At 34.8% G+C, this 8785-nt stretch overlaps 3 protein-coding genes across 4 annotated transcripts; 2 read left to right on the top strand and 1 right to left on the bottom strand.

The window, feature by feature from the left end:
• LOC122306899 (ras-related protein Rab7-like) lies at positions 1–2949 on the top strand. 2 transcript variants are annotated; one of them, XM_043119459.1, is made up of 7 exons: positions 1–304; positions 431–457; positions 786–885; positions 991–1137; positions 1918–1998; positions 2075–2226; positions 2514–2949. In XM_043119459.1, exons 1-7 carry the CDS (start codon positions 246–248, stop codon positions 2575–2577), a joined length of 630 nt encoding a protein of 209 aa, XP_042975393.1. In that variant the 5' UTR covers positions 1–245; the 3' UTR covers positions 2578–2949. The 2 variants fall into 2 exon arrangements, with proteins under 2 accessions (XP_042975393.1, XP_042975392.1); XM_043119458.1 differs by having other exon boundaries at positions 1915–1998.
• A 564-nt stretch (positions 2950–3513) lies between these two features.
• On the top strand, positions 3514–5398 carry LOC122306754 (iron-sulfur assembly protein IscA, chloroplastic-like). Its single transcript, XM_043119270.1, has 3 exons — positions 3514–3749; positions 4221–4439; positions 5069–5398. Exons 1-3 carry the CDS (start codon positions 3590–3592, stop codon positions 5209–5211), a joined length of 522 nt encoding a protein of 173 aa, XP_042975204.1. The 5' UTR covers positions 3514–3589; the 3' UTR covers positions 5212–5398.
• A 1336-nt stretch (positions 5399–6734) lies between these two features.
• On the bottom strand, positions 6735–8350 carry LOC122306233. The gene is made up of 4 exons (XM_043118667.1): positions 8222–8350; positions 7660–7974; positions 7135–7290; positions 6735–6853 (listed from the first exon to the last, which is right to left on the bottom strand). The coding sequence occupies exons 1-4, from the start codon at positions 8295–8297 to the stop codon at positions 6735–6737; spliced, it is 666 nt and encodes a 221-aa protein (XP_042974601.1). The 5' UTR covers positions 8298–8350.
• Between the last annotated feature and the right edge of the window lie 435 nt (positions 8351–8785).

Here is an 8785-nt window from a genome sequence, read left to right as displayed (position 1 = left end):
AAAAAAAAAGAAAGGAAAAACTAGCTCTGCTGGCGGGTAACGTTGGTTTTAGTTGGCAGAAGTTCACATGGTTCCCACTTAGCACCATTGAAACGTAGGGGAAGAGGAGGAATTAAAAGCAGTACCCAGAAATGAAACTGATAATTTAGAAGGATCAAGAACAGATACAAGAACTTTGAGAAATTTAGCAAATCAGGGCATTTTATCTGCACTCAGTGTTGGGAAAATCATTTTGCAGTGATTGAATGGACGGGTCTACAAGAAAAAGAACCTTGCTAAAAGTCATCCTCCTTGGCGATAGTGGGTATGATTTTGAAATTCTTTCTTTCTTTGTTTATTTTCGTTCTTTTTCTCATTTTCTTTGGGAGGTTTACTTCTCATGCACATTCACATTTCCTAAAGTTATGAATTTCCTCTTGGTGATATTCAGGGTGGGAAAGACATCTATGATGAATCAGTATCCTTTACCTCTTAACACATGGTCTTTGCTTTGAGTATGGTTTACTTTTTGATCGAATTCTTGTTCCAAATATTCATGTTCTTCATTTTAACTTCCTTCTTTATGCAAACGAGCTATCACATTATCTTTTACAACCAATTTGGGCTTATGAACATAAGGATAAAGTTTTAATCACATCTTTATCTGATAATATTAAGACTTTTGGATCACTAGTTGGGTCCATAATAATTGGTATCAAATTCTACTATTTTGACACGCATATGCACTACATGAGAGCATTTGGAATCCACTAGCAGGTTGTTCAATTCATTAACTGCTTGATCAGATATGTCAATAAAAAGTTCAGCCCACACTATAAATCTACCATTGGTGCTGATTTTGTCACAAAGGAACTGCAGATTGATGATAAACAGGTCACTTTGCAGGTAGTTTTCGTGCAGAGAAACATTCTCCTTGATTTTTCTTTTCATTTCAGCGAAGGATTATAGCAATTCTTTCTTGTAAAATTGGTTCAAGCAATTTTTTGGCAGATTTGGGACACAGCAGGCCAGGAAAGGTTTCAAAGTCTTGGGGCTGCATTTTATAGAGGCGCAGAATGTTGTGTTCTTGTATATGATGTAAATGTACTTAGATCATTCGAAACACTGAACACTTGGCGCGAAGAGTTTCTCAAACAGGTCTGACGATGCTTCTCTCGCTTCATTGTTTTTCCATTTAATTGCTGATTTATAAACAAAGCTTATTATGCTGGTTCAATGTATAATTGCTGAAAGCTTTTTTCTTATCCTGCATGCTAAGGGTGCAAAGGATTTATATGCTCGTACTTCATTTTGTTAACTTTTTAATTCAAATGAAGGAGGTTGTGATATAGCTGATGGCACAGAATCTATCCTCTGCTCACTGGCATAAATGAATTGTGATCCTTCTTTTGAGGTATCATGGGTCATGTTTGCATAATTTTAGAATGTGAAAAGTGTCATGTGATATTAGATCCTACTGAACACTCGATCATCTGGACATAATACATCAAAATTAGTAGGTTAAAGAGAAGATCTCTCTATAGTGTCCATATTACTTGGCATAAATTCTTAAGCTCAATGACACTATTTCAAGGCAAATCTCTGTAACTCATTGAAAAAACTCAACAGCCACCAGCTGTGATGTTTGCTGCTTCATAGAAATATTGCAACTGGAAGCTATGAAATTCTGTCACAGCCTATCCGACCATATGGATTTTTTCTTTGGGTAAAACTGCATAGATTATCATTATTGGTATCATTCTTAACCAAAGAGGGATTACTTCATTAATTTGTGAGGCAATTTCCTGCTACATGATGTTAAGAATGAAGATAGTATGCAATATGTGTTGTAGTTATTCTGTGTCTAGAGATCCTTCTATCGCTCTTTATTCCCAGCATATTTGATTATGGTATGCACTCATCCTCATTTGACAGCAGGCACATCCAGCTGAACCCGACAACTTTCCCTTTATATTACTTGGAAATAAGATTGATCTAGACGGTGGAAACAGCCGAGTGGTATGGACATGGATGCATCTCTAACACTTGTTGCACTTGTTCTAGGCATATAATTTTAAGACAACCAGCGGTGCAGGTTTCTGAATGGCAAGCAAAGGAGTGGTGTGATTCCAGGGGAAATATAGCATACTTAGAGACCTCAGCAAAAGAGGGCTACAATGTGGATGAAGCATTTCTCTGTGTTGCAAGAACTGCACTAGCTAATGAACAAGGATGTGATCTGGACAAGTAAGTACAAACCTGGGGACTAATATCTTCATTTTCTTACCAATTCTGTACTAGGTTAAGTACTGTGAGAATTTGCTGGTTTTAGATACGTGTATTCTTTGATCATGTCTGTGCGGCAGTAGGCAATCCATAAATGAAAATGCATTCTTCATGTCTATGATAAGACTTGTAAACGAGTTATGCAATATTTTTGTTCTTTTTTATTCTGAGTAAAGTTCTTGTACTGAATTCTTATACTCTTAAAGCAATTCTCTCATGGGCAGCTTTCATTTGTGTTCATTCTGCAGTTACTTTCTGGGAATGTCAGGATCTCTATCAGATATTGAACGGAAAGGATTTTGTGCATGCTAAAATTGGTTGCCAAGGATTGGATGTATCTATTTCAAGCTTTGGAATTGTTATGATTCTTTTATGACTTTTGTTATTATGATCAATTTTGTTGATAGGAAATGGTTTTAGATCCTTTTCATCGTGTAATTTAGCTATAGTGGTAAGGCTTTAACTTTTCTTCATTTTGCTGCTTAAAAGACAAAGCAGTCAATTTCGCGTGATGCCAGTGCTAAATAAACATCAAAGCATACTTACGGTATGCTTTGAATGAATTCATTACCGTTTGGATGACATTTTGCACATTTTGCTGGTTAGGGATTTTTCTTTTTCTTTTCTTTTTCCTTACTGTATGCTTTGAATGAATTCATTACCGTTTGGACGACATTTTGCACATTTTGCTGGTTAGGAATTTTTCTTTTTCTTTTCTTTTTCCTTACTCTTTCATATATGTATAATTAAAAGAGAAATGATATTTGTAATTATAAAGTACACAAGCGTTCCGCAATCGCTTAGAAAAAAGTGAGTAAATATAAAATTTATGTGAAAAAATTAATTTTTTAATATTAGATGCTACTCCTTTTCAAAATAATTAAGCGGCACTTGCGTACTCAATGACTGTACGTAGCATTACTCGGGATAAGGATTCATCTAATTTAAAAAAAAAAAATTCCCTCCAATACTTGAGTGAAATAGAAATAAATAGTGGGAATAAGATAGAAATAGATAGTGCTAATATCATTTATATTTTATTTAATTCTATCTAAAATATTTATATAAAAATTAATAAATATTGACCCCATTTTATCTGTATATTCCTCCCTTCTTCAAACACCAACCTTATTATAAAAAGGAAAAAAACAAAATTGCATTAACCGTAGGATATACTTCAGGCAACTTTGAACGGCCATGATCTTCTGATAAATTTTTAGCACCGTCTAGTCCCCAAAAAAATCACACAAACGTATATTCTCTGATTTGGGAAAATATACGGAGGAGAAAGACAAATAAAAAAAAAACATTCCCCTTCTCTCCAATGGCGTTCTCTGCAACTTCAACCCGTTGCCCCTTTTTTCTTCCTCTACCCCAGAACCCCCCATCAAGCTCTTCACCTCAAAACTCAGTTTCTTTTAGGTTTTCACAGTCAAAGCTCAACGGTCGCAAACCCATATCGATTCGAGCAGTTTCGGTTTCAGGTACTCCTTTATCCTATACCATTTTGTATATACTTTCAATGATCTATTTTTCTATTCCTTCGTTTATATTTTCTATCTGATGTTATATCGAAATGAATATGTGATTGGTTATATTTTATTGTGAATTATACGGTATGATGTGCTTTACTGGCTAATTATTAATTTCTGCTATTAAAAAAATCTGGATTCAAATATTGAGAACTGTGAGTCGTCAAGCTTGTATTTGGGATTCCTTTGCTTGAAACTGAAATAGATATTTAGCAATTGCAGTTAAATGGATTGAGAATATATGCTGAATCGATCTTTTATTTAAAATTTGTAATTAGTTTGTCGCATACAGCACTGCCTTCATGATTGTTATCATTATTGTTGTTTCTTGATAAGTAAGAAGTATTATTATTGTTAATATCATTTTGTTTAATTTCTAGCTATGTATGATTATAATCATATAAAGTACCTTCCACATTTCAGCTGCTCCTACATCTGAGGGCACCGCACCTGCGATTTCGCTCACTGATAATGCACTGAAGCACTTGAATAAGATGAGGTCTGATCGTAATGAAGATTTGTGCTTGAGAATTGGTGTTAAGCAGGGTGGATGCTCTGGCATGTCTTATACAATGGAATTTGAAAATAGAGAAAATAAGCGACCGGACGATTCCATAATTGAATATAATGGTTTTGTGATTGGTACGCCTTTAATACTCTCATTTGCATGTGAGGATGTATATCATAAGTCATTGTATGCTCTAAAGTTTGTTTCATGATGTATACCATAAGTCAGAGAGACACAAGATGTATACTAGAGAGACACCTGAGTAGGTAGAGACACCTGAGTAGGTCTAGTTTAAGTGCCCTTATATAGTTTCTTGCGAATATCAGCCAAGTTGGTTACGGGGGAAAAGTTGGGGTGGTTTAAGAATGTGTCGTAATTAATAACAATGAATTATATGGGGTTCCAACACTTTGGTACCAAATTGATCTCTTAATTATGTCTTTAGTATTATTATATTATCATCACAATATGATCATCTTGACTTACTCTGAATTTTGGAAGTTATTGCATCTTTTCATGTTGAGGAACTTGGATACACCTTGACATATGTGGGGGGGACACAACTCTTTTGTTCGTAAGTTTAAAAGTGTTCTGATGTGGCAAGATTAATTGATACCAGGCTATACAAATATCAAACTGTGCATATTTCAAACACCGGAATGCCTCTTCATGTACTAGATTATGTGACATGGTCACACATCTTAATCTTTTTTGAAATTGTTACTTCAGATGGGTAATTTCCTTTTACCTTTTGTTTTGGCAGTTTGTGATCCAAAGAGCCTTCTTTTCATATTTGGGATGCAGTTAGACTACAGTGATGCTCTGATCGGTGGAGGCTTCTCCTTTAAGAACCCAAATGCTACACAAACTTGTGGCTGTGGTAAATCCTTTGCCGCTGAGATGTGAAAGTACGTGTAAAACAACTGAACTGGGAGTAAAATAGATTATATCTAAGAATTAAAAAAAAAAAGATTATATCATTTACTTTTTTTTTATAAGTAAAAAGATTATATCAATTGCTGTTAAGTTATGAATGGACCTTTTGCACTGAATTATGAAAAAAGAAATGTATAATGATAAGCATTTTTCTCTAGTCTTCCAACTAGGTTGATTTGTTTATCCTTGTCCATTTCATGTTACTGTAGGCCACTGCATATTTTTGAACTCACATCACATGATTGCATAACCACCGTTTAGGTATATGTGCAAGGCTTTTGAATCTGGGAAATTAGTTCATTGAAACCTAAAATGCTCTTTCAATGTTGCCTCAAAACTGCACCTATGTTGTAGATATCGTTCCATTACTCTTTAATTCCATCCTTTATCTAATTGTTAATGCTCAATCGTGAAGAACTGTTCTTAGTTCTGTAAGTTAATTGCTATATGTCTGCCTGTGGGATCTCTATTTCTTCATCTTTCGTTCCCGAAAGAACAATAGCAGAGCATTAGTGTGACCTTTTCTAGCATAAAATCGTTCAAACTCGTTTGGTTCGCTGCCTTCACTGATCTTCACAAAACATATCTGAATCTTCTGTATTGCTTTCCCATATTGTTAATCTTTGTTGTTTGAGTGAATTGTTAATTGTGGGGAGCGGGGTGTTACACTACTAGTACAACTTTGCACGATCTGGGAGTGTATCAACTTAATGACATTACAAATATTTTTTCAAAGAGAAACATTGAATTGAAAGAAGCAGCGGCAGAGTTTACAAACTGAAACATTCAGCAATATATCCAGATGAATTACAGAAACAAGCACCCCTCATATAAACTTCCTTACTGGTGAAAACATAAAATATGCAGCGCAAACCAAATCGGGGAGGTTTTACATGCCTCCGGGTCTGCACTCTGCTCTTTAGGTTATATGTTCCCTAAAGCATCACGATCGACTTAATGTCGTTGCCTCCTGCAGATCTGCTGATCTTGAATTATAATAAGAGCAGGGAGGGCAGCAGGGGGAGCAGCCTCCTGAACATTGGGTTCAAACAAACTTAAAACCAATATCATGTCACATATTTCTTTCTCCCTTGGCGAGACATTACAATTAATTTTTCACTAGAACCAAACAGGATACTTTCCCATTGAAAAACATGGTCTCTAAGTCATTAAAAATAGAAAAAACAGTGTTCTACCTTCAGATTGAGGTGGAAGGTACGGCGGCTCTACATTTTTTATGGCTTCGGAATCATTCGCAATCGTCTTTGAAGGGTCAGGATGAGATTTGGTTCCATCGTCCTCATGCTCTGGAGACAGCATACATGCTGTTTTCAAGAGTCCACATGACAATATCTATAGGTGAGATGGTTATTTTATTTGCAAAAGAATCTTAAAAAGAACATAGGATAACATTTAAAAAAAAAAAAAAAATCATAGGATGCAAAATTATATTTTCAATAGCCAAGCAACTTGCCACTCTCAAAATAAACTAATTAAACAATAAACTTGAAACTGCATGTGTTATCATAATAAGTAATACCCTTCATCTCCTTTGCATTCGATGGAGTTGTTTGTGGATCAACGTTAATGTCGAACGTCGCATTTTCATGACCTACAGATCATTGAGATTTGCACAATGAGATTTCCATGTCATTTTTTGAATCTAACCCAACATCGACCCCTAAAGTCTTGCAATCTTCTATCTTGGTATTTTATATACACAAAAAGAAAAAACGAATTCATAAATAAATAAATAAAAAAGAAATTCCCATGTAAAGAAATCACTGTTTCTTATATAAAATAAATATATTTTAAATTAAATAAAATATCAGAAAATCTAAAATTAATAAGTAAAGCAATAATGGGCGATGAAATGATGAGTATACGGTATACCTTTTTCATCCTTTTCATCATCCGATGGAATTGTGGGTGATGCCGTACTGTTTTCACCCTGAAATAATTGATGAGGTCTGCTCAACGGGTCTGCTACATTTTTTGACTGGACCCCTGCAGTTTTCCCATCCTCCTTACGGTCGTTTGATAACATATCTGCATTAGTTTGCTTGACAACATTATGAATATCTTTAAAATGAGTTTAATATGATTTTGTTTGTAAAAGAATCATTACCAGATCAGAATAACAGATCAATATGCCTTAAATTAATATTTAGGGGATGTTTAGTAAAAGTTTCCATTCATCCCGTCTTATTTTTTTTTTTTTAAATATCGTTCAAACACAAACACTTTTAAACGAGTTATATAATATGCACACAAGCTTTCAAAATTATATGAAACTACTGAATTCCGATATTCATACGAAATACGTAACCAAAAAGAGGGAAAATAGAAACGAAAAGAGAAATTGAAATAAATTATAGATAAAACTAAACTGTTAGCCTGTTGCAATATTCTACCTACCATATTGGTTAATGTCTACTCCCACGAGAACACAATTAATATTGTCCTTTTTGGACCACACAGAAGTATCAATATTCCCAGTAGGATTATCCACACCCGTCTTGGCTTTGGCACTGCTTCCGACGTTGTTGCTGAAACCTGCTTGTTTCTTCACTTGGCTTTCGCCTCCAGACTTGCGCATGGTCTTCTCCTCATGGCAAGGTTCAGGGGTCATATTGTTTTTACCCTGATCTCTAGAAGTAGTAGTAATGCTGTCTTCCCACCGGACAAAACTACTCTTTTTTGGTTCCCCATCTCTTGGCAACACCCGGCCAGCTGCATGCATACATGATGCCAAGCGAGTTAAGCAGTACATCGATCTTGATTTATGCGTTTGGCAAATTGGGAAAAACATTTCAAGGCAAGAATTGATTTTTTTTTTCCCGTATATATGATTAAATTCTGACTGGTTTTCTCATTAAAAAAATGGTCCTCCTACTATTGCTAAAATAAATGTACGTTATTATAAGTTCAGTAAATCAACGTATGCAGAATTCAATAACAAGAAAAAAAATTAGAGTACCATCTCCATTGTAGTGTTGCTGTCTAAGATCAGGACCTTTGTGTTGCTCTTCCGGAGTAGGAATAGGGTAATCCATGGTCAGTACCGGCCTGCTCGATCTGGAGGGATATCCGATAATAATTAAGGCCTTAAAATTAATTTATTCTCTTTTATAGACAAAATTGGTACCTGCAGGTAATTAGTAGAGAAGTGCAGCTTATGGGACAATATTACAGGTAATATAATAGATTATAGCACAACTCTCTATGCGTTTTTGCAAGGTTCTTCATGATTAGAAAGTGATTATGAGATTATCTATGATTAAGATTCCCCAAGGGAACAACTTTACAGACAATAGTTAAGCAGAAGACAACTGTTTTAAAAAATAAAAAATAAATAAAAGCAGGAGAACCAAATACCAAAGTGAATCAAGTGATGATCATCATGATCAGTTCCTTGAAGTATACATATATTAATTATCTGAATGCTGTTTAAAGAAAGGAATAAAGCCTAAACGTACTCGGTTCAGTCAAGATATATAAAGATCATTGCAAAGAACTTTCCTCGTTTTTCGATTCAGGAAAT

The sequence above is a fragment of the Carya illinoinensis genome, chromosome 4 (genome assembly GCF_018687715.1).
Source record: "Carya illinoinensis cultivar Pawnee chromosome 4, C.illinoinensisPawnee_v1, whole genome shotgun sequence".
NCBI lineage: Eukaryota > Viridiplantae > Streptophyta > Magnoliopsida > Fagales > Juglandaceae > Carya > Carya illinoinensis.
Note: the sequence above shows the minus strand (reverse complement) of the source record. Positions and strands in the feature narration are given on the sequence as shown.